The sequence below is a fragment of the Solanum tuberosum genome, unplaced genomic scaffold, assembly GCF_000226075.1.
Source record: "Solanum tuberosum cultivar DM 1-3 516 R44 unplaced genomic scaffold, SolTub_3.0 scf00399, whole genome shotgun sequence".
NCBI lineage: Eukaryota > Viridiplantae > Streptophyta > Magnoliopsida > Solanales > Solanaceae > Solanum > Solanum tuberosum.
The window spans coordinates 318,590-344,080 of NW_006239335.1; the positions used below are offsets into that span (position 1 = coordinate 318,590).

Sequence of the window (25,491 nt, forward strand, 5' to 3'; positions counted from 1 at the left end):
GGAGTTAGAAATCAGAAATTGCACAACAAAGAGTTTGCAACATAGATGGCATTGGAGGTTCGACGTGAAAAAAGAAAATTGTAGAAAAAGGTAGTAACTGTTAAATATGGACTGGAATCTCCCAGTGTACTAAGCTTGTGAAGACACCTTATGGAGTATCCAAATGGAGCCAAACAACAAATTGTTGGGATGAATTTCCTCATACAAGTCTGGAAATTGGAGATGGAAGAAAGGTCAGATCAATGAGTGGATAAATGACTGGAAAATACTCATTCAAATGATAGGCATAATTTGGCCATTGATAGAAAATGAACTGTCGCAAGCTAAGAAAACTCAGTGATTTGGGACTGGGAATGTAAGCAGCTTACTACAAAGTTAAATACTGCACTTTTAATTGAAGGCAAATAAGATAGCTTGTTCTGGGAAAGCAGCAGTGATGGAGAATATACAGTTCCTATTATGAACTACTCGACAAGATAATTCAGGGAACTGAAACTGGCCCTGGAAGTATAATTCGGAAACAACAAAATTGCTTGTTTTGGATGGATTCCCACAAATGATTCTCGCCTCACTCAAGATAATTTGCAAAACAGAGGAATTAATCTCTGTGGTAAATGTAGCATGCGTGAACAGACGACAGAATCAGTCAGTCGCCTTTTCATTTATTGCAATTGGCAGATATGACACATGTTCCTAAATTTCTGAGGAGTTCATTGGGTGATGCAAAGAAATTTGTAGCAGCTGTCCAATTGCTGGCTGGGACAGAAGGCTAATAAGAGATTCAGACAACTATGGAGGTCTATTCCATTGGATAGATCATGGATTACCTGGGAGGAAAGGATAGTAGGATTTTTTTTTTGATGACCATGGTGTCTGGGCCAGCTTTCGCACCACGACTAATTCCATGGGATACCTGCCACCTCCCACTAGCAATAGGTACCAAGTAAATTTGTCGGCTAGGACAGTTGGGAAGAATCACCTAGTGTTTTTTGTCTCCACTAAGTTTTGAACCTGAGACCTAAGGATTCTCAACCACTTCATTGACCACTAGGCCACACCCCTTGGGTGCAAGGATAGTAGGATTTTTTTTGATGACCATGGTGTCTGGGCCAGCTTTCGCACCACGACTAATTCCATGGGATACCTGCCACCTCCCACTAGCAATAGGTACCAAGTAAATTTGTCGGCTAGGACAGTTGGGAAGAATCACCTAGTGTTTTTTGTCTCCGCTAAGTTTTGAACCTGAGACCTAAGGATTCTCAACCACTTCATTGACCACTAGGCCACACCCTTGGGTGCAAGGATAGTAGGATTTTCGAGGGGACGAAAGATCGCATTTCCCATATTAAGTTTAGATGCAGTCAGAATATGTACTGTTGGAGTTATAGAAATGTAGCAACTGAGTTTGCAGTGATTTTAATTCTGCTGAATTCCTTACAGGCTCAGAAAGAGTAGAGGATCAGACATCTTTGTATTGATCATCACTGTCTTGGTACTCTTTAATTTAATAAAACATTTCTTTAATCAAAAAGTAACAAAACAAGCACCAAGGAGGTAAGGATTCAAGAAACACACGAGTAGGAATAAGAAACTAGAAATGCCTTCTGCTGCCTAGCATCAAAAAAGGCCTAAGTAAAGCTTTTGGCACTGTCCGCAGTGAAAACCTATAGTATTTGGCTGTCTTCATAGACAAGCTTGGTTTTCTTTTCCTTGCAATTTTTACATTTTCTCCCTCCCTCTTGTAAGGTGTTTAGGAGGAATTGCTATCACAAGTCTGAATATATATGTACTGCAATCGTTAAAGATGACCTCAATTGTTGAATATATGTGCTGCAATTGTTAAAAAATGACCAGGAACTTTACCACAGGTTAAAAACAATTAAACGAACAACCAAAAGGCAGCAGCAACTTTATCTTACCTTGTTGATAATAAGATCTGCATGCTTAACAAGTAGTAATAATGTTTCACCTGCCGCGCTGTTTAAGACAGGAACAAGAGCTGGCAGGGTCGATATCCCAAAATCACTTTTATCCTGCAGTGGATCACTCAATTAGTCATACTGCACAAAATTAGTAGATAATAGATGTACAGAAGAAGTGAATCAGTTAATCATAAGGGCACAGCCTATAAAGATGAGTCATTGTAATTCACTCAGAAAAATTAGGATTACTCCTTGTACAAATATACAAATTAATTTTAAAAATTCAATAACAGAAAGGTGAACAATACAAGACAAACAAAATGACATGAATATGCAAGAGTACATTTATAATGTGAAACATTTTTCTGAAGTACAACATTATTACTAGGAGAAAACACAGTGCAAGCTAAACCAAACATTATGTCCAGCATGACTGCTTCCCTGTTGTTTCTCCCTTTTCATAGTTCATACTTGATTTATTATGCTTTACTTGAGCCGAGAGTCTATTGGAAACAACCTCTCTACCTTTGCAATGTAGGGGCAAGTCTGTGTACACATCACCCTTCCCAAACCCCACTTGTGGGATTACACTGGGTATATTGTTGTTGTTGTGTAAACATAAGATTGAGCTATGCCGACATGAATATGAAATGTAACATGTATAATGTGAAACATCTTCTGGAGGTCTCAGGTTTGAATCCCTGTACTGATGAAAATTTTACTTCACGAGAAATTGAATAAAAGGCTGCTGAATTAGCCTATCTCTTGCATGTACCAATTGACACGAACAAGGAAGCTATAAGTAATGCAACTATGAATCTCATGGAGAGTTCGATCCTAGCTCAGCGGAGACAAAAACACTAGGTGATTCTTCCCATCTGACATAGCCTTGGTGGATACCTGTTGCTGGTGGGAGGTGGCAGGTGGCAGGTATCCCGTGGAATTAGTCGAGGTGCGCGAAAGTTGGCCCGAATACCACGGTCATCAAAAAAGGATTAGCTCCATGGGTGGGTGAGTTAAGATTATTTTGTATATTTCATTCAATCAGTTGGTTAGTTAGCTCAGTTCATGCATTTTTTTCATTTTCCAGAATTTAGGCAGGAAAAGTTGGTTTGAATTTTTGGGCTAAAGTTTATATATAATATTGTTGCCTTTCTCAAGAAAAAGTTTGTTTTAATTTTCTCAAGATATCCTCTCGGATTAATCTACATTTCGATAATTGGGTGTTCTTCAATTGTTTAAAATTATACACAATGTTCCTGAACAAACACACTCCATGATAAATTGTTCTAGTCATTGATAACATACATAACATGCTTCTTTCCGAAACAGTTTATCGTTATAATTTTCTGCTTCACAGCCTAAATAGTCATTCTAAGTCACTAAAATAGGTCCAGTTATTAACTAGTGAGAATCCATAGTAATGTTTACTTCAAGAGTGAGATTACACCACCTTATCAAATGACTCTAAATCTCATTCAGCTGGCGAATAACATAATTGAACGAATGATACTATGCAGCAACATATTCAAACATACACTCAAAATGTAACAACAATTGTTGGAGTTCTGCTTTGGATTAAAAAAACTAGTCAAGAGTAACAGCTATACAAGCATCAGATTAACATGCTAACCAGAAAATACCTGAGATTCTGCAATGGTCAGAACCATGGGAAGAATCATGGGTTGCATTACCACATTCCGGAGCTCTGCGCAAAGTGGAGGAAGAACCTGCATCATAATACAAAAGTAATAATTCTCCGCTCATTCAGAATTGCAAAAGCAACTAATAGCAGTATTTGAGCAACAGAAGACCTCATTATTGAATATTGACTTAGCAAATCAAAGATGACTTATAAACAGAGATAACCTTCTAACCTTATAACGCAGTACACGGGAATCAAAATCTTTCCACATGTCAGATAATGCCTTTAAAAACTCAGATTTCTGCATGTTATCTCTTTCCTACAAAATGAAAAATATCCTCAATACTCTAAGCTTTAGACATTTTGCAACACTGTACCGTTGCCAAACATAAAGTACATATTCCTGCAAGCATGCTCAAGCTAAAATATGGAACCATACAAGCATGTGATCCAGGAAGCGAAGAGCACGCAACCTAGTGTCGTCACGGAAAAAAGATGAACCTGTAAGGAAAAGAAACAATTTTTTGATGAAATTTAAATTCTTGATGCATAAGCTTGATTTCAAATAAGTTGAATTAATATCTATAAGAACAGGAATATGTAAACTGCACTTCTCAATCACATTTTCCTCCTGAGATCAATTATTCTTGTCATTCATTAAAAAAAGGATGATCAATTATTCTTTTCATTATGATTAGACGAAGCAGAATTCACAATATTCCGTGGTATTCAAGCAACTTAGCTTAAGGCCGCCTCTAATTCCGTGGTATTCATGTATGTATTGTCACACAATTAAAATTGATCATTAAAAGTTTAGAGATAAGCAACCCCCTTTAGATGATGCAAGCTTTTTTACAATATTCCAATATTTCACGGTATTATCCCACAAGGTGGGATAATACCGGATATGTTGTTGATGATGATGAATAGAATGTAGATGTGAAATGGATGAAGACTAATCATGTTGATATTGCACTCCATGACATGCTTCCAAATGTTTTCTGCAGTCAAAACGGAACATAATAGAAAACAACGACACTAATGTAACAAATAAAACTAGTTTCTAAATTATCAAGGCTCTATGCTGTGGCCTGTGGGGTTCCTGAAATATCTTTTTCACTCTTTCTTCTTCTTCCTTAAAAATAGAATAAAACTACCAGAAAGAAAAACAAAATTGGTTGATATAAATGCATAAATCTCACGAGACATTAAGGCAATGGCAATGCTTACTTGTAAAACCCATGGCAGTTGGTCTCAAAGCCTCATTTGCAGAAAGCATATTCTGCAAGTCCGGAACTAGTTCTTGTGGAATTGAAGAGAAAGCCTCGCTGGATAAGTAATTCAAATTATTCATATACTGCAAGAAAGTTGTACAAGGACCACTATTATCAAAAGAAACCCTCAAATAGGAGCAACAATAATTCCAAAGTGATATTTCATCAATATTCATCTGACACAAGATTACATCTCAAACTCAAAGTGAATACATCGGCTATGCAACAAGGTACTACTATATTTAACTTTCATAACTGTCAAATATCTTCGATTTTGGTAGAAAAGATGTCTCACTCAGGAAAAATGTCGTGGAGTCGCAAGTTTGCTAGTTTTGGTTGAGAGGATTCCATTTGATCCAGAAACTAAGGTTCATGAGTAACTCAACACCAAAGAGCGCACCACATTTTCTCCCCTACAAGAACATATAAGTTCATTTGCAGCTTAAGACATACATAAGAGTAATATTTGAACTTTTGAGTAGTTTCCTTTTGGGTTTAGGTGTGGGAATCCACAGTTCCACACTAGATTTGGTGAAACCTAACTTGGGTGCTGACAGTTTGACTACACATACGGCCATGAACTATAGGTTAATTGGATATTTGGTTTGATCTATAAATCATATATCATGTATCATATATCATATATCATATATCATATATCATATACCATATATCATATAAGAGAACCTTAGGCCCGCCTACATGGCGCCACCACAAATCAGAATTCTCTTTTAATTTATTTATTTCCAAAATTAGTCTTTCCCTTACGTGAAAAGTTGTGACATTTATGAAAAATTGTGACTTTTATGTTGCGACTTTAATGAAGAGTTGCGACTTTTATGAAAAGTTGTGACTTTTATAAAAGGTTGTGACCTTTCCGAATGGTTGCAACTTTTCCAAATAGTTGTAACCTTTCTGATAAGGCACAATAAACATTTGTTCACACTACCCTTTGTTGTCTATAAATAGAGGGATTTCCTCTCATTTTAAAACAACGAAAATTCTGAACCTCCTCTTCTTCTTCACAATTAAATATTTGTGGAGCAATTTGTGTACTTTGCTCCTATTGAGTGGCTCATTGACACCATTGCTTATGTTACAGATCCTGGTATACATTTTTCTAGTCATTAATTTATGCTTATATTATTAAGGATAAATGATAATATGTAATAATTTTCATTTTCCTTTACATTATTAATATTTGTTACTACGTAATCTTGTATGTAGGACAATATAGTGTTTTAGTTTTAATGATTGATAGGTTTTAAGTATTATTTTAAAAATTCTGTGATATTAAATTCCCGCGCGAAGCGCGGGTAATTTTACTAGTATATATATATTCACATACTAGAATATTTGCTATTATACAAGATACTAGAATATTTTTCTATCATACAATATTAAGTGCTTACAAAGAATTTACTTGTACTAGGTAATAACAAATCCGAGGTCTAGATCTGCACCCATGTGGGGTGCCCACACCCATATACGAGCAACATAACCTTAGGGCAGAAACATAGCATGGATTAAATCAAGACCTTCAAAACTTGCACATGCAGACAGTTCTATAAAGAGAGATATAATGAGTAGGTGCACCCAAAAGGTCCCAACTTGTATAGATGATTGGTGGCTTTAAGCCATGAGTTAGTCATACCCAACTTTTAGCTTATTTTGTACATTTTTAGCCTAAAAGTAAGTGCTTAAAAGCACTTTTTATCTTGCGCAAACACCACAAAAAATTAAAAAAGAGCTTAAAAACACTTTAAACAAGTCAATCCAAACACCCGCAAAATCTAATATGAATAGCCTAGCAATACTATCAGGATGCTACACACAATTGCCAGTAATTAAGTTACAAAAAAACAACTATATTTGCAAGTACCATTTTCACATTGTTGTGGCAGTCCAACAGAGGCTTCCGAGCTATCAAGTGGTAGGCAAGGCATCCAAAACTGAAAATATCAGAGGAGCACCCAACAGAAGATGTCTTACTTCGAACCAGCTCTGGTGCAGTGTAGTCTAGTGATGGCTGAAGTGGTATAATAGAATCTTCAACATCATATTCCTGACAATCCATCAGATAATAAAGCTATTTTTAGTAACTATCACCTCCAGACCAAAATATCTGATAGATAAACTTGTTTAATTACATGTAATGAATAATACAAGGCATTGCCAGCTTGATAAGCATATTCTTTAATCACATTAAAGTAAGACTTAAGTCGGGAAAGGAGGGAGGCGTGAAGGAAATTCTGGCATACTAAGAGCACCTACAAAGGTTGCTTTCATTTCATGGTGTGTGGTACCAGAACTATTAACAGAAGATAATATGAGAAAGAAGAGAAAGTTGGTGAGAGTCAGTGTTGCTTGTGTTAAGGGAGGTGGCAGAAGGTTATTGATCATATCTTATTACATTGCAGATTCACAACACAGTTGTAATAGATTTTTTTTTAGAAGGTAATAGTTGTATTAAAGTAGCACTAAGTGGTACGTAAGTACGTAGAACCGTAAGGAATCTATGAAATATAAATCATAATTTCATCGTCATTTACATATTCTTCTAGACTTCCACACAAAAATGAAAACAACAAGAAACATTTCATTTTGATCCTTTTTTATAGGTTAAAAAAACAATTTATTTGATCTTTTCTATGGAGCTTAGCTCGTCTTCAGAACATCTTGAGTTCCTTCCAGTTGTAATAGATAATTTATTCTACAACTTAGCTATAGAGGCCTTCAAACGCATCCAAGTAATTGGTATATCATTGAAAGATTGAAAGTAAAGATTTGTATTCTCCTGGGTTAAGACAAGGAAAGCAGCAAAGACAATCACCTGTTGGAGTATAAAAAGGACAGGCAAGGAGAACAAGGCAGCATGGAACACCATGCCGTTATGTATTCTTTGGATTATTTGGAACACAAGAAGCTTATGTCATGCACATTATGTATCAGAAAAAATATTTTTTATAATATTCTTTTGGTGCGAATAAGGAATACCAGTGTGCACACATGATGGGAATATTTTGATAGAATATGGTAGTTGAGACACTCAATCATTTAATAAATAGCTTTGACACCATTATGGTGCGAACTGAATGAAATGTCTCGACTTATCAAAGCCATATATGTTCTGTTTATAAGCAATAACGTTAAAAAGGAACAAAGAACATCAGTGTGCGAAGTGAAAACAAGTGACATGAGAAAAGACAGAGAGAGACCGCAGTTGCAGAACTCCAGAATATGTGAAAAAAAATCATTTCATATTGTATTTTGATAAACTCCATTCATGTATTTGCAGAGTCCAAAAAATGTATGTCCTACTTAGGAGAAAAGCCAAATAACAGGATGCCACGTCAGAGGATCCCCCTGTCTCATACACAATTAACGAGTGAAGCCATAATGACTTGTAACTTTTAACTTAACTGGCCATTTCAGTATTTTCATACTACATAAATAATAGCAAGAATTTTCTTTATGGGTCCACTACATTTGACCGATATGCAATTTCATTCCCACTGTTTCTGTTTGAGCCACTTTCGTCCTCAAAAACATACCCAGTGTAGTCTGGGGAGGGTAAGATGTACGTAGACCTTATTAAATGGTTCTCAGAGCTTTCAGTGGCCCAATCAAACCTTCTTTTTTGTGTATAAGATAAATTTATTTCTATAAAGCAGCACAAAGACCGCTGATATACAGAAGCTTAATACAGCAAACATGCTAAGCCAGTAAAGTATTTAGGATGTGTTTGGAAGGAAAAATAGGTGAAAAAGTTTTTGGCCAAAAAGTTTTTACTCAATGGGAAAAAGAACGTATTAACAACAAAAGTAAAAAAGTAGAAATGAAAAGTCAGAGAGAAAGCAACGAAAGAAAGGACTTAAAAGGAGATGTATCATGTAACTTACCAATAAAAATAGAAAAGAGTGCAAAGAGAATTTTAAAATAAAAGCTATGCAAGAAAAGTGACGCAGTATTTGCAAGGGTCAGATTGGAGTGTTCATGGTTCGGTTTGGATCGTTCTTTGATTATAACCAAAACGAAACCAATTTAGTCAATTTTTAAATTTGTAAAACCAAATAAAATAAAATAAAAACCATCGTATTGGTTCTTGGCGATTCGGTTCGGTTTTTCGGTTTATAACTAGCTAATGATAAATTGACAATAGTAAAACAACAGAGACATGAGATAATTATTTCAAATGAACATTAAGAATCGACAAATTTCTCTACTATCACAAGATGAATGTATCTATATCTTCAATTATTTTACAACAATATTTCAAAGCTTTAAAATGTTTAAGTTGCATAATTGTAAAGGTTCCTCCACTTCACATGTCTAACATCCACGAAAGTAATATAAAACTTTAAATAGAATTATCAACTTCAGAAATCAAAGGGGCAAGTCATTGAAGAGATATCTTCACGAAGAAAATTAAAAAGTGGCATATCTGGCAATATACCAGACCACATATATACAATTAGACGTAGATTATTGGGTTTGGGCATATTTTTTAAGAAATGGGATTTTAAAGTGATTAGTGCATGTGAAATAAGTAGACTAAAACCAAATTAATGACTGAAAGGTATAAAATATTAATGATTATTTTTGAAAAACTAATATCATATATTCAAATAATTATAAAATTTATGTATATAGGTATCGGTTTTGGCATGGTTATTTTTTCGATTCTTTTACTAGAACCAAAACCAAACCAGTTATTGTCAGATTTTTAATTTAAAACCAAACCAAACTAAATGACGGGTTTTCTTAATCGGTTTGGTTTGGTTTTTCACCAAACTGTGAGCACACCTACGGTCAGACCTACTCCATCCCACCCACCACAAGCATCTCTTATTTCCAGGACAATTACCACACCTCTCGCAACACAACCTCCTTGTTTCCAACCCCTCCTCCTAGCAACATTCTTCATCAATAGCCACAGTTTTAAAAACTTCTTCCTTCCTAACCTTCGAAATAAGTCCCCCCCACCCCCCGGACCTTTCTTCCCAAGCCAGCCTATTGTAAACCCTTCCCCCTTCTACCTCAACTATCCTTGTTACACTGCCTTACTTCCTCGACCAACTGATTCCTCCTAGACAGTCCAGTTGTCAAACACTTCCCCCTTTCCCTTTCCAACTATCAACACCTCTGCCTCCCTCTCAATCGAAGTATGACCCTTCCCTAGACCCTAGATCTAATCATAACCTACTCCCTTTTCAATAGAACAAGCTGAATCTGCTATAGAATCCAGCACCTGCTACAAATAAGGAGCTTTTCATAATGAGGTGGTAGCATACAATCAGGTAACCTTATCCCTTCTCAATAGAACGAGTTGAGTCTGCTATAAAATTCAGCACGCGGCTGCATATAAGGAGCTCTTCTGTAAAGCACGCATGCAATGGGGCTTGGCCTGATTAATTGAAGCAATGCTTTCTTCATATTCGGAAGAAACAGTGTTTACACATGACTATGACCATGACCAAATTAGAGCATATGAGATAAATGTCCTCCAAATATGATGGATTTGATTACCACCAACACTGAGACCCATTAAAGCACAAATATTATATCTCAAGCATGAAATGGAAACAATAGGGACCGAATTGCAGCTTCAGTCAAAGATTAAGAAACAACATTATCATTATCAAAATTATAAAAAACATGGACCTTCTAGCACAGTCGTACAATAAGCACATATAATTTTTAAAGAGACCTACACCAGCATTAAGGGCCCGTTTGGACATGATTCAACTCAGTGATTTCAAATCATGTTGATTTGAAGTTGAAATTTTGTTTGGACATGCAATTTGGATTTATTAAGTTATATTTTTTCTCATAAACATAAAAGCCCCACAATTTGTGAAAATTAATAAAATTTACCCAACTCTTATACGATTTTACCAAATGAGTAAACCATAGTTCATAAACAAGGTATCATAATATCCTAAAACGCTGCACTAATAAACCGCATATCTCCATGTTACTTTTATAATTAAATACTTGTGATTACATGTTATACAAACTTTCAAATACACATAATTTTACAAAGATCCACTAGTCAACAATAGTAGTAACTAATTATTCTTTAATATAACTATTCACATGGTACAAACAATCTTCACGTCGAGCATGAGTCTATTCTTTTGCAAAATTTAAAATAATGCGCTTTTTTTTTACAAAATATAAATTTATGGGTGCCCCCAAGGCCTAGCTCGAGTGGCAAAAGGTGGAGGATTTTTGGCTTAGGTCGCAGGTTCAAGCCCCACACCACGCAAAGCGAAGCCTGGTATTTAAGTGGAGAAGGGTAGAGGGGCGGGACCCATTATCCACCGAGTTTAGTAGGTTGTGATTGGTCCAAAGGGCGGGTCACAGACGAATTTCTCGGTTATCAAAAAAATATATATATATATAAATTTATGGGTAAGTTTTACATTTAAAAAAAATTGAAATCACAATTTGAAATCCTACTTTTTGGAGAATCTAATTTGAAATTGAAGTTCAATTTTTGTGCAGATTTCATAAACAAACACTAATTTCAAACCATAACTTGAAATTGGGGTCCCAAATCCTATGGCCCTACTAAGCTTTAAGTTACTGCATTTCAAACCATATTTGTTTCCTTAAAAACAAGGTAAAAACAGAAATTTCCATATCAACTTGATCAAAGCACAACAAAATAGTGGCCCATATGTACTATGATGAGAGACATGATAGCATGCCATGATGTTTGAAAAATCTTCTTGTCATATTTGAGGTCTAGGCTTTACAATGTACATAGAAAAGAACATATCAGCACTTGACAAACATAACACAACTGGAAAGAAAATGAACTACGTACTAACCCACCCACCCCCCACCCCACCCCACGTTCACATTTAACTTCAAAAATCCCCAGCTTTTTTTTCTGAACACCACGAACATCATAGTCAGTTCATAGAGAATTCCATAAACAACCTCTTAGAAGCAGTTAACAGTATAGATAGTGTCATCACCGTGTTCACAGCTGCATTGATGGTAAGTTTTGCAATACAGAGGAATTTTAACATGTGAACTAAGAAAAGCAGGTTCTCCAAAAGCACAGTAAGTTCAACAACATACCAAATATAACCCCACCAAGTGGGGTATGGAGAGGATAGAGTGCACGCTGACCTTACCTCTACCTTTGAGGTAGAGAGGTTGTTTCCGATAGACCCTCGGCTCAAGGTAAATAACATTCAAAAGCAGTATTAAAAAGGAAATAACAGAAATAATGAATCCATGGAAAAATACAAGTCATGTCAAACAGTAAGTTTTATTTTACTTGATGAAGCATAGTAAGTTCAAGTCAAATAAAACATGAACTCCCAAATCCTAGAATTATTTTTTTGAGAATGGCAACATTTAAAATTCCAAGCAATAATTTACTCACAGCATAATGGAAAGCCTGCATGTTGGATAAATCAGCTGCTTGATCCACTGATATGGTAAAACCAAAACCACCAAGTTTCCAAGCTCCATTTGAAGTGATGAGAATAGTCTGCAAAAGTAATTAGCTATGGAAAATCAATTTTCAATTTCACATCCCAACACAAGGTATAAATTCCAACTTGTTTTCCTTAAAAGAAACATTTTTTTTATAACACAAGGAGTAATGACCTGTCATTTTCCAGGTGTAGAAAGAAATGACCGTGACATCTAAATCATACCAATCTAAAATTTGTGCCAAGAAGCTTCCCACTCTTGCTATTGGAAGATTACAAAGCATATTAAGGCCTCATTTGTTTGCACTATTTGAATGGTTCAGACCTTAAGTCATTAAGTGCATTTGTTTACATTAAGATTTAAGGACTTATTTGGTCGGAATAGGTCTTGATCATTAATATCTTGAACAAAATCTTAATATCATTAAGAGATATTTTTGTGTGGATAATTTTCACCACCATTGTCGACGCCAATCATCAACCACCTCTGTCTTCACGATCACCACCACTGCCAACCACCAACGTCAGTCACTACCACCTTCATTCTTCCACCTCCATTATTATAATTATATCCACTATCGCCACCACCGTCACCATGACTATCAGCCACTACCATCACTTCAACCGATTCCTACTACAACCACCTCCACCATCAACCAGCACCACCGCCAACTACCACCAACACATCGTCAACCACCACATATACTTAAGCCGCCACCATCAACACCAACGACTACTAACAATAACCAACTTCACCATCATAGGCACCACCACCACTGCCAACCGCCACCATCATACCAGTCACTACATCACCAACCACCACTACCACCACAAAACATATCCACCATTACTAGTAGCAAACATAAATGTTTCATATTTTTTAATCAAATAATGATATTATTTTATTAAAATTTATATTTTTTAATATTTAACTACTTTTTTTATTTGATTTGTATATTTATTATGTTTACAAATAAGAAAATTATGCGCATTCAAATGTTGAAAAACAAACAATCTTAATCATTTGGTGTTCATATCTAGAGACAACATCTTAATCATTTTGATATTCATTCACATTCAAATGTCTTATTCTTAATGAAAACAAATGAGGCATAAGGACACTTCCTATCAAAATGGGTGGATTCATAGTTTCGTAACGGCTAGAAGTTGTAGGGGTAGTACGAAAGTGACATCTTCAGTATGTTGATGACACCCTGTTTTAGTGATGCAGAAGAAGACCAATTGAGGTACTTATGGGTGATTCTAGTCGTGTTTGAAGGAGTATCTAGTCTACGCCTTAATTAGCAGAAAAGTCTTCTATTTCCTATTAACAAAGTCCAAAAGATGGAACACTTGGGGGGAAATTAAGGTGGAAAAGTTGGTGTTTCACCAACTATTTACCTATGATTGCCTTTGGGAGCTAAATCTACTTCCAAAGGAATATGGGATAGTGTCATTGAAAAATGTGAGAAGAAATTGGCCAGATGGAAGACACATTACTTATCTCTGATCGGTAGATCGACACAAATTAACTTAGTTTTAGATGCTCTTCCTACATACATGATGTCTTTGTTCTCAATTCCATTAGGGGTCATCAAAAGGTTGTACAGTATAGGAGAATTTTTTTATTTTTTTTTGAGAATGGTAACTTTTTCTTCTATTTATCCACAGGTATACTACATCAAAGTAGCCCCTCTTCCAAAAGTATTACAAACTAGACCGACTCCATCTGTGGTTTTTGTCACAAATAGTCTAAAACAACAAAAAGTTCTTCTGCCTGTACTAAGACTTTCTGTTTACACCAAAAAATAATAAAGAGCTATACAATTCATCTTGAAATTCTGCACATTGTTCTTCTTGCCCTCAAAACATCTTTGATTCCTTTCTTTCCACACTGTCCACCATATACAAGCTAGGACAATCCTCCATCTCTCCTCCTTAATTGTAGTATTGCCAATATTGATCCAACAATTTAGGAGTTGTGCTATGTTTCTTGGTTTCACCCAAGTGATCTTTCTAAGGTTGCTGAATGTTCTCCATAATTGATCTGTCCATTTGCAATGCAAAAAGAGATGGTTGACTGTCTCTTCCTGTTCCTCACACAGATAGCATCTTGAGCATAGTTGGAACTTCCTCTTCTTTATATTCTCTTGTGTCAGCACTGCTTCCTTTGCTAGTAACCACATGCTAGTAGTTTTTCGAAAATATTTCTTGCTTCTATTATATGATTAACAACAAAATTATCTTCAACCACATCCAGTCTGATGTGCATACACCCAAGGAACCTGAGGGTGAGATTTCCAGCAGTGGAACTCCTAAAGCAGAAGGAAGTGTGAATTCTGCTTCTGAAGGATTGAGAAGAAGATTTGGGTACTTGCTTGGGTCTTTTTTCATTTATAACCATTGCAATGTGTCATTTTATATTTATCTCTCTTGACTGTTGTTCTTTGAGTGAAACAGGGTCCATTCAAACAATGAGGAGAAATCCCGAGATACCATTGATTCTGATCAATCATCAGCTGCAGTTAAACTGGATGATGCTGCACGGACACATATTGAGAAGCACAGGTGCTCTATCTGTACTTCTTTTCTGTATTAATATTTATAGACAGTTTTGCTTGTTGACTTCTGTTCCACCAAGGGCTTCCCCAATGTGTATCTGTTCCTGAAAAGGTACAGCTTGCCATGTGTGACTAAAAGTGCTCTTTCTTATTTTTTATGACCTCTTTCCATTTGACTAGATGAAACTTCTTTTTATCTTCATTTCCCTGCCAAAAAAACTTCTTCTCAAAGCATCTATCCTCTGTATGACATTGTCTGGTGCTGGGAACACAGACATCATATAAGCAGGTATTGCATCTAGCACACTATTAACCATGGTTAATCTACCTCCCCTAGACAGATATTGGCTCTTCCAGTTGGTAAGCTTCTTTTCGCATTTTTCTATCACTCCATTCCAAATCCCTATTGATTTGCTCTTTCCCCCAATGGCATACCTAGGTATATGGTTGGTACGTTCCCCTACCCTACCACCCAAAACCCCTGCCATGCCAGACTCTCCACCTGAGCCACTTCATTTATGGGATAAATGAAACTCTTCCCCCAATTGATATGTAATCCAGAGACTGCTTCAAAGATGATGAATATTACTCTTAGGATCAACATTTGCTCTGTCATTGCTTCAACAAAAATAAGGGTATCATCTGCATATTGCAGATGTGTAATCTCCAAGCCATTTTGTGCACTGCTGTCCACCCTAAAGCCCCTTACCCAACCCTTAGTATAGGAGAAATTTTTGTGGTAGGGTAACGAAGAAAAGGGAGGGTACCATTTAGTCACATGGAAAACTCTTACTATTGGAAAGAATTATGGGGGACTAGGATACAGGAACCTGAACATTCACAACAAAGTACTGAAAATGAAATGGCTCTGGAGGCTTTCAAATGTAAGTTAGGTTTTATGGGGTAAAGTCATAAATGCAAAATATGAGGAAAACAAATGGATGACTAAAGAAGTTACTACACCATATGGGGTTAGTTTATGGAGGTCTATTAGGGCATTTGGAGTGAACTAAAGCGCAATACAAAGATTAAAGTCCATGACGGTAACAAAACTAGCTTCTGGGAGGACAACTGGCATGAAATAGAAATCAGAAAAAGCAATATCCAAAGATTTTCAATCTGGTTATTCACCAACAGAGGAAACTAGCAGAAATGTGGACACCTCAAGGATGGGATCTTATATTTAGAAGACAACTCAATGACTGAGAGATGGACAGGGTACAAAATTTTACAGCATTCTTGAACAATTCAGTGGGTTCCAGGCAGGGGAAGATGTATTGGGGTGGCAAGGTAACAACAGTGGTCCTTTCAAAGTGAACGCAAATGAACCAGTCTAATCAGCAGATCGATATTTGGCCTTGGAAGCATATTAGGAGACTAATATCTCACACAAAGTAGCTCATTTTGTGTGGATTTTGGCGAAGGAAATTGTCCTCACTCAGGACAATTTAATGAGAAGAAAGATCACAATGTGCTCCAGATGCTTTTTGTGTGGAGTTAAAGCAGAGACAGTTAACCATCTATTCCTACATTGCAGGGTGACAGAACAACTATGGAGAATTTTCATTATGCCTGGGAAGATCACAGAAGCTTTACAGAGTTGGGAGGAAGGTGGAACACTGCCAAATAACAGGAATAGAAGGGAAAAGGTCCCTGCTTGCATCTGGTGGACAATTTGGAACAAAGAAAAGAAATTCAAGATGCTTTGAGGGTACAGAGAATTGTATGCAAATAATCAAATTGAATTGTCTCATGCTCTCGTGTTTTTGGTGTAAACAGATATATTCAAATGACACTAAGTCTATTATTGATGTCCTAGATTCAATATAAAGTTAGATAAGTTTAGTGCCTTGAGTACATGCATAAATATGGTTTCAGTACAACTAATGTATTGTTTTGCTATATATATTTATTATTGTACAGTAGTTACCAGTTTCAAAAAGCAAGACTTATCACAACAAGAAGAAAAAAAGTCATTTCATTTGACAAACTTGCAGTTATATATGCAAGAACCCATTCTCCCCCCAAGGACGATTAAATAAGGGAATTAGATTATTATACTGCTCTAGAAGACCCTTCATCTCATTTTATGTGACGGTGTTTGACTGCATAGAGAGTTTAAAAAGGAAATAAGGATTTGTGGTCTAAAACAAGTCATACACATTTGTGTAACACAAATCATCTCATTAAGGGTAAAATGAAAAGTTTAAAGTTTCAATTATTTTCTAAATATAAAAAGGTCACTTTTGGAGCAGACCAAAAAGGAAAGTGTATCACAAAAAAGGAAACTGGCGGAATACAAGAATGGTACTAGCATAACATTTATGGTAATCCTCCACATAACTCTGCTAGAAATCCCTAATAGACTCCATTAGCCTCCAAAACATCTTAAATGGCCAACCTTGCAGTCATCAGCACCATTGTTTATTTCTCAAAAAAAGCAAAACAAAGTCTACGATTACTCTTAACCCTTATGCTAGTAAAACAATTTACTTCTTCAAACATAAATTTCCCTTTTTTGAATGCACAACACAACCTCTCTTTATTTTCTTTTTGTTATAACAGTGGTGTTTGTGCTAGCTGGCGCGCCCCTTGACTATTCCATCAGCACCTACTACCTCCCACTAGCACAAATATCGGGTCACTGCCTACCAAGGCTACTTAGGCAAATGGAAAAATATCAGTGTTTTTTGTGTCTACTAGAATTTGAACCTCGTCTCCAAAATTTATACCCAACTCATTGACCACTAAGGCCACACCTTGGGTGCAACACAAGCTCTGTCTGACTGTGTTTTTTTTATTAAGGTAACATTGTATAGATGATCAAGCTCAGAACCAAAAAAATTACTGAGCTGAGAATTTATTTTTTTGAAAATGGTAATTGTTTCTATTTCTGCAGAACAGTACATAGGTTGTACTGGAGTACAGGAAGATCCTTTTTTTACACAAAAACTTATACATTTCCAATTAATTCTACCCAATCCCCCACTTCCCCCGCCAGATCCTGTCTGACTGTGTTTTTTAAAACGAGAAGTGGAAAAAGGTGACAAGGGCCCCTACCGCTTTAAGCGAGAAATGAGAAGCTTAGTAGCACTCACTTCATCGAAATGAAGCAATTTTAAAAATATATGAACATAAATCTTGAACAAATAAATAGAATAACCAAATAAACAAGAACTCAGCAGAAATAAATATATATAAGTAAATCTTTCAATTTAAAAACTTAAAGTAAGAAGTCAAATATATGTGTGTCTATATATGTATATAAGCAAGTCTTTCAAATTATAAGCTGGCTTCAAATAAAACAAAACTAACAGAATTGAAAAAAGAAAAACAGAGAAAGTAAACAAAAATAGTTTTAGAACAAAGAACAATGGGAACAAGAAACCCTAGAAGCTAGGGCGAACGAAATTGAACAACGAGAAGGAGGAGGAGCCAGAAACGCAGCTGCCAGCAGAAAAGAGAAGGAAGAAGGAGAAAGAAAACAAATTACCTGGAGCGAATTTCTAACCCCTACCAGTGATGGAATGGAAGCAGATGAAATTTCCTTTCGCAGCAAACTAATCTAAAAGTTCCTTTTCTTAAGAGAAAAAAAATAGGCCCCCTACTTTCTTTTTTCTTCTAAGAAAATAGACTCTCTTTTTTTTTTATGAAGCAATCACTTCATCTGCTTCACTAGGGATGGCAATGGAGCAGGGGGGGTTATAGTGTTTGCAGGGCAGTGCGGGTTAATGTTTTGCGGGGGCGGGGCGGAACGGGGCGGGTACAAAATATTTTTTTAGGAAAACATGTGGGGCAGGGCTGGTACGGGTTAGGGTTTATTTTTCTTTTGAAGTTAAACTAAATTGGGCGAATAGCAGATGCAAATCAGTTGACAGTAGACACTGAATTTCTAAGTTTATTATGCCTATCTTTTGTCTCTAGTATTTATACAATATTTTATCAAGTAAAATGATGCATCACTTGTGATGAATTCTGATTCTAATTAATTTGTATACTGACTAGGCTATATATTTTATTATTTACCTTCATAATCATGGTGTTAGAAAGTAATGTAGCAGATTCTTAAATGAGAAACTAAAGTGTATGAAAAACTTAATAAATTACAGCATTGTTTTACATAAGTTGAGTGTCAAAATTAAGCACATGTACTGTTATGTTGAAGTTTTGCGGGGCGGGTAGGGGCGGGGAAAAATAAAAAATTATGCTATGCGGGGAGGAGTAAAGTCATTGCGGGTTTATGCGGGTTTGCCCCGCACCACACCCGCACCATTGACATCCCTATGCTTCACGCATCTGTCCAAGAAGCGACCGCTTCATTGAAGTCATGTCGCCTCACACCCTAGAAGCGCTACCTGCTAAGCCTCGCCTCGCTTACTGCTTTCACAACACTGCTGCCAGGTAATCTTTAGCTACATGACCTACCATAGCATTTAACTAACATAATATAACCTTGCCGTATTTCTTTCCAAAACCAAGAGGCCACACTTAATCACTAGAAATATGATTGAGAATATTACCTTAACAATTAGATATGATAACAGTGTTAAGAGGAAAAGGGACAAATAGGAGAACATAATAATGAACAATTAACATTTCACAGTAGGGACAATACGAAATGAGTTGTGAATAGTATACAAGCTCTAGAAAGAGCTTCTTTCCTCCTCTTCCAGTGCACCGAACAACAAAAGAAACACTTCGCTACCGATATAGGATATATTTGGCAACAGTATCTCACGACCTTTGTCATCTCTATATTTGTACTTTAAATGTATATTCAGTTGAGAAATGGAAGGTTTCATATCAATAATATGCATGATAGCAATGCATAACCCACACCGAGGTAATGACATAAATAGTTAGAAAATGAGAAAGAAAAAAAAATACCTCAGGTGATATAGACCGATGAATTAGACGAGCATTGCTGTGGAGGAAATCCAAGGTTTCTGCAATTTGGAGCAAACCATGTTTAACCTCAAGCAACCCCATTTCCTGCATGAAGCAAGATGGCATCAGGAAAGTACCCAGTATGACTGAGTGCTAAATCACAGTACACAAGAGACACAAGGTGATAATTTGCATCTTTTATTACACAAACGTACCAAATTCAGTGTTCCTTAAAAATCTAAATTTACAAGTAAAACTCAAGTATGTACACTCACACAATCCTCACAGATGGCGTGAATTTGGGAAGGAGATGAAATGATTAATACAGTCACCTATCAGAAGCTTAGGCTTCTAAACATAAGGGAGTTGCTGCAAGACTCCATCTACTCAATCACCAATTACTTGTTTTATCACCCTTTCCAGATAGTTAAGAAATATTTGGTTTTATATATAGCGGAGTTATTGAGAGCCACAAAAATATTTTTGATGGGGTGAGAGCCTAAAAATGTAGGCTCCGAATCCACTTTGTGAGATTACACTGGATATGTTGTTGTTGTAAGAACCTAAAACATGGTTTATTATTTTGTATACTACCAGTATGTTAGAGAACTTCTAACAACTATTTTTTTCATATCTTCCAGAGTTGACAATCCCTTAACCATACTCTTTTCTTTTGATAAGCAAATGAAATTTTACTAGCAAAAGGTGATCCCAGAATACAAAAGATTGACAAGGAAAGTTCTACAAATCTATAATTCTCGAGAAACCCTATCCTCATCAATACACGCAGGAGTGATATGTGTACTTCACAAATATGCAAAAAAAAAGGGGGGGGGAGCAAGGTCCAACATTAATTTTTCTCGTCCTTTTTCTTCTTCTTCTTCTTTTTAAATTTATGCCTTCAAAAGCTCTAAGGTTCCTTTCCTTCTATCAGGTTCACATGACAACTGGAGACATTTTCCTGCTCTATGCTCCGTAGCCAGTCCAGCTCCGCATTTCCAGCTCCACACGAGATGTTCTAGATTCCAGGCATAGCTGATACCAAACATGTATACACTTTTTTGTTTCAACGGAGCTGGCTTCCCCATTGGTTTCCCAATGTCAATACAATACCTCTTTTACTTTAAAAAAGAGCAACTATAGCTAGGGGAAGAGCTAAAGTTTTACGTGGGGGTTCGGACGAACCCAGTAGCTTTTGTATAGACTTGGTATTTGTACTAGAAAAATCAGTAAATACCCATAGTTGTTTAGGTGTAAACCCACAAACAAACAGAAGTATTGGTTCGGTGGTAATTGACAGGCAATCAAAGTCCTCAATTTTTGTGAAATATGGGATCGAACCTCACCTGCCTCAATTTTTTCCTATACATATTTTCTTTTCTCCTCTCTTCCTCTTATTATTTTTTAATTTATTTGCCTATTATAATGTGTAGTAATTTAATGAAAAGTTGATTTCTAATCATTGATTCTATGAATGTCTCATATTTTGATCATTTATAGTCAATTTTTCCTGTTTTACTTCTAAAATTTTATCGCCAAAATCCCTGACAATTTTCTAATTGCTTACCTTTAAATATGTACTATACCATATACAATCTTAAGGATATATTTTGTAAATAAATTACTTTAAGATTATGTACAATTAAAGAAGTTTCAATACTGACATATTCTTGGTTCTACAAGTATTTTCGTTTTTGTTTAATGTGTTTGTGTTAAGGGTAAAAATAATTAAATGGACTAGACTAAGAAGTAACTCTACTACTTACTATGGCATATGTTTATATGAGAGACTCCACTCCTCCATTATTTTTCTATCAATTTATTTAGTATGCATAATGCACATTATGCACATTAGGTGTTTGAGAAGCTTCCTTTGTGCTTTTCTTTCAACAAGTTTTATGACTCATTTTGTGAGTTGTGATTTCATCATTGTGATAATTTGCTGACAAGTGATAATTTTGTGACTTCAAAAAAAAAATTGAACCTAGAAAAATCATAACGAATTATAAGATAATGACAGTGAAACATACAATTCGAAGTGCAATTTGTAATTTTGGTGATTATCAAGATCTTTAGCAAAAGTTTATATGATCAATATTCGTTCAATTTTGTAATGATAGTGTTTATATACTATATAGTGTTTAGTTCATCATTTGTTTACGTGTATATTAAATATTGGTAATTTATTTGTTAGTTCGTTTTGGTTATTACATATTAGCTTGAGTTCACTGCCTTTTCTTAAAATTTAGAACCCACAAACCTTTGGCTCCACCTCTGACTATAGCATCCTCACATATTTTTTCTTTGTTTAGTATTTTACAGTGTGATCCAACTCCAATGTATATAACAAAGTCAATATATACACATCATATATACTCAATCCCAAGCTAATCGAGGCCAATTATATGAATCCTTCAATATTCTTGTGCTCTATTCAGGCCAATTCATTCCACAACTAATAATTTGTCTTTTGAGGCAAAATTAGGTGTTCTCAAAATTACATGCTTATAGCTGCAGTGAGACATAAGTCTCCCAAAAACTCAAATACTCCTTAAATTATGTCTTTCCCATTTTACAACCAACAAGAACTTCTTTGTCCAAATTGTGTCTTTCCCATTTTGCCACCAACAAGAACTTCTTTGTCCATAGGAGATGACAATGACCTGTGGTGATAGGTGAAGAGGAATCTCCACATCAATGTTGACTCCAACATCTGGAATCATCACATACAATTGTGATAACCATATGCACAGGATGAAGACGTGTATCATGTGCTCATGACAATACGTGTTCTTTATAGATACTGACAAGGACACTGTTACAAGCACCACTAAGATAAATTCCTTAAAGCTAAATTGAAACCTTCTCTCCACTAAATCTCTCAAAGCAATTACAACCTATGACCACATTCTAGCTCTATATAGTGAGATTCTTTTAAAAGAGAAGCAGTGATGCAAACGTTGTTACCCAGCTAGACAGAACATATGTGCCGCAAAAGCCAAAATCAAAATTTTAATGACATCAGACAAGCAAGGAAAATCTTTTGTCTGATACAACCCATCCCTCGTAACTTTTTTTTCTAGCAACTTTGAAAGTAGATCTTCCAATCAACTACTTAAACATCCCTTTTGGTCTAATACAAACCACCTCTAGCTTTCAGAGTCAATCTGACATCTTGAGTTAGTAAATCTAAACATTTTGTCCAATGATAATAGTCCCGTATGGCCGGAGTCAATCTACATCTAAAGTAAAGTTTGTATATTGCACACATAAACCTAAAAGAATGTATAACATCTACTATGAAAATGACACATAGCTAGAGTTCCTTCTGAGCTAGGATCAAACTCTTCTTTTTAGTATGATTGGGCCGTGTAGTAGTAGAGTAAGAACTTGTTGAACTGTGCAAACTATTTCCCAACTTTGTGTGAAATTTGCTTTCTCTTGTGATTTTTGCTACTCCCTCCATCTCAATTTATGGAAGAACTTGCAATGTTCCAAAACTACCCTTAAAGTAAAGAATTTTCCATAGAAAAGTACAATTTTATGGACTTTTTGTCAAATAAATGGGACCCAACATTGGTAAAATACCGATAGTGTCATTAAATATTTGCCAAATAAGCAAATGTGTCATTCCTGATGGGACTGACTAAAAAGGAAAGTGTATCATATAAATTGGAACAGAGGGAGTACTTTTTTTGACAGTACTAGTCTTGATTGGTGTATCAGTCTAGGCACTTAAATAATCCAGCTTTTTTTAATCAGTCACTAAGGAAATGAAACCGAGTTACCATCATATTTATTCGCTCAATTAACTACACATCAATCCCAAAGTAGTTGAGAGAGCTTCTTCTTTTTATTTATAAGAGTGGTGTCTGGATCCGCTTATGCGCACCTCGACTAATTCCATAGGATACCTGCTACCTCTCACCCGCAACAGATACAGATACTAGGTAACTCTGTCCATCAAGGCTAGGACAAATGGGAAGAAATCGCATTTAGACCTGAGACCTCACCACTTCATTGACCATTAGGTCGCGCCCTTGGGTGTGGTTGAGAGATAGTTGTTATTATCACATTATTGCAACTCGAAAATCTATACTAATAACCCACTTGTTCTTTTCACTTTTTTCTTTCTTTCTGTGATAAAACCACAATGTAACTCAAAAACCCATGTAAAGATCAACAAAACTCAAAAAAACTTCAAACTTGCCAAGAAAGATCGGATAGCCAAAACTAAAAATTTATGGACCTGAAAAGAGCAAGGAAAACCTTTTGGTCTAATACAATGAGTCCCTAATAGCCTTGGCAGTGAATTTTACAACTAACTATTTATGATAGTCTAATACAAACCATCCCTAGTAGGCGGTAGCTGTCAGAGTCAACCTTACATCTACTACATAAGTTAGTAAATGGCACCCATAAACACAAAGTGAACTGTCTAAATAAGTAAAAGTGAAGTATCAACTACGGAAATGACACAAAACGTTAATTAGGTCACACCGTCACAACACGATAATATACTAATTACTATCTAATTTCTCTCTTCCGTTTGTTTTCCTTCTTTTCTAGTGATAAAACCACAATTAACTCAAAAATAAAATGACACACTTAAGCCACCTCAAATCATCACAATCACTATTAAAATCCAAACTTGCCATGAAAAATTCAAAGAAATATGCAGTTAATTACACAATTATCCAAAAGACAGTCAGAATAACATGATTACCATTCCTTTAAGCTCCTTAGGAACTTTCTCAATATTCTCCAAATCCCCCAAAGCATTAGCAGCCGAAGCGAACAAGGGTTCTGTAACCATAGCCATACCATTTTTACTCTCATCAAGTGCCTGCACTACATGAACAACACCAGGATGTCTCAACCTCACTAGCCGGGCGGCATCAGCCCGAATGATGTCAAAAAAGGAGTCTTCAGCAGTTTTGGATAGCCCTGCTCGTTGTCGTGCCTCGGAAAGAGCTCGCTTATCAAGAAGCCAAACACAAACGTTTGGGTACACGGCATGGCCATCTCGGGCCTTGGCCGAGTACAACTTCCACGCTAGGCCCGGTCCGGCTGACCCGATCTGATCTAAGAGATCGTAGTCTTGTAAAGCTCTGGGTAAACCAGAAACTTCTTGTACGGTGGTTTGAACCGTTTTCTCGATCACCGCTGAGGCTTTAGCTGAGGCTTTGGCGAAGGCTTGGGTTAGAGTTTTCATGTTGATCGACATAATTGATATATGTGGGAAAAGTATACGGTGGGAATTTGGATCGTCAACGGCGGCGCGTGGCGGTATCGGTGGTGGTGGTGGTGGTGGTGGTGCGTGGAGGAAGAAAAGGAAGCTGGGATTGGAAGTTAAGGAAGATGGGATCCCAACAACCGCCTTTTGTTTTCTCACTCTCTCTGTAGAAGTCCTTTTTTCTCTTTTATTATTACATCAAAATCAAAATTACAAATAAAATAAAATAAAAATAAATTACTCCTTATTAATCAAAGTAGTTATGAAGAACCCTGCAGTCACGGGCCAATAGTTATCGATAAATTTATTGTTTAAATGGTGTTAATTAAATTATTTTAAATCATTTATTTAGTGTAAAATATAAAATTAAATATATTTTTGATAATAAGTATTAATATTGATGAACTTTAACTGAATAATTAAATGATTTTAAAAATCATCTCATTCTCTTTCCTCACAAATCTAATGTGAAGAGACTCATTGAAATATTCATAATTAAAGTATTTTTC

General features: G+C 35.9%; 1 protein-coding gene across 1 annotated transcript in view; it reads right to left on the minus strand.

Annotated features, from left to right (window-relative positions):
• LOC102595181 (SCY1-like protein 2) overlaps nucleotides 1–25,176 on the minus strand; it is a 40,777-nt gene extending 15,601 nt beyond the window's left edge. The window contains exons 1-9 of the mRNA XM_006362655.2: nucleotides 24,473–25,176; nucleotides 19,747–19,851; nucleotides 12,247–12,354; nucleotides 6,724–6,906; nucleotides 4,798–4,924; nucleotides 4,007–4,068; nucleotides 3,800–3,886; nucleotides 3,566–3,652; nucleotides 1,920–2,033 (exon numbers count right to left, since the gene is read on the minus strand). Of these exons, the coding sequence (XP_006362717.1) occupies nucleotides 1,920–2,033; nucleotides 3,566–3,652; nucleotides 3,800–3,886; nucleotides 4,007–4,068; nucleotides 4,798–4,924; nucleotides 6,724–6,906; nucleotides 12,247–12,354; nucleotides 19,747–19,851; nucleotides 24,473–24,973 (1,374 nt within the window). The 5' untranslated portion in view covers nucleotides 24,974–25,176. The remainder of the gene's footprint in view (nucleotides 1–1,919; nucleotides 2,034–3,565; nucleotides 3,653–3,799; nucleotides 3,887–4,006; nucleotides 4,069–4,797; nucleotides 4,925–6,723; nucleotides 6,907–12,246; nucleotides 12,355–19,746; nucleotides 19,852–24,472) is intronic.
• Nucleotides 25,177–25,491: the final 315 nt, after the last annotated feature.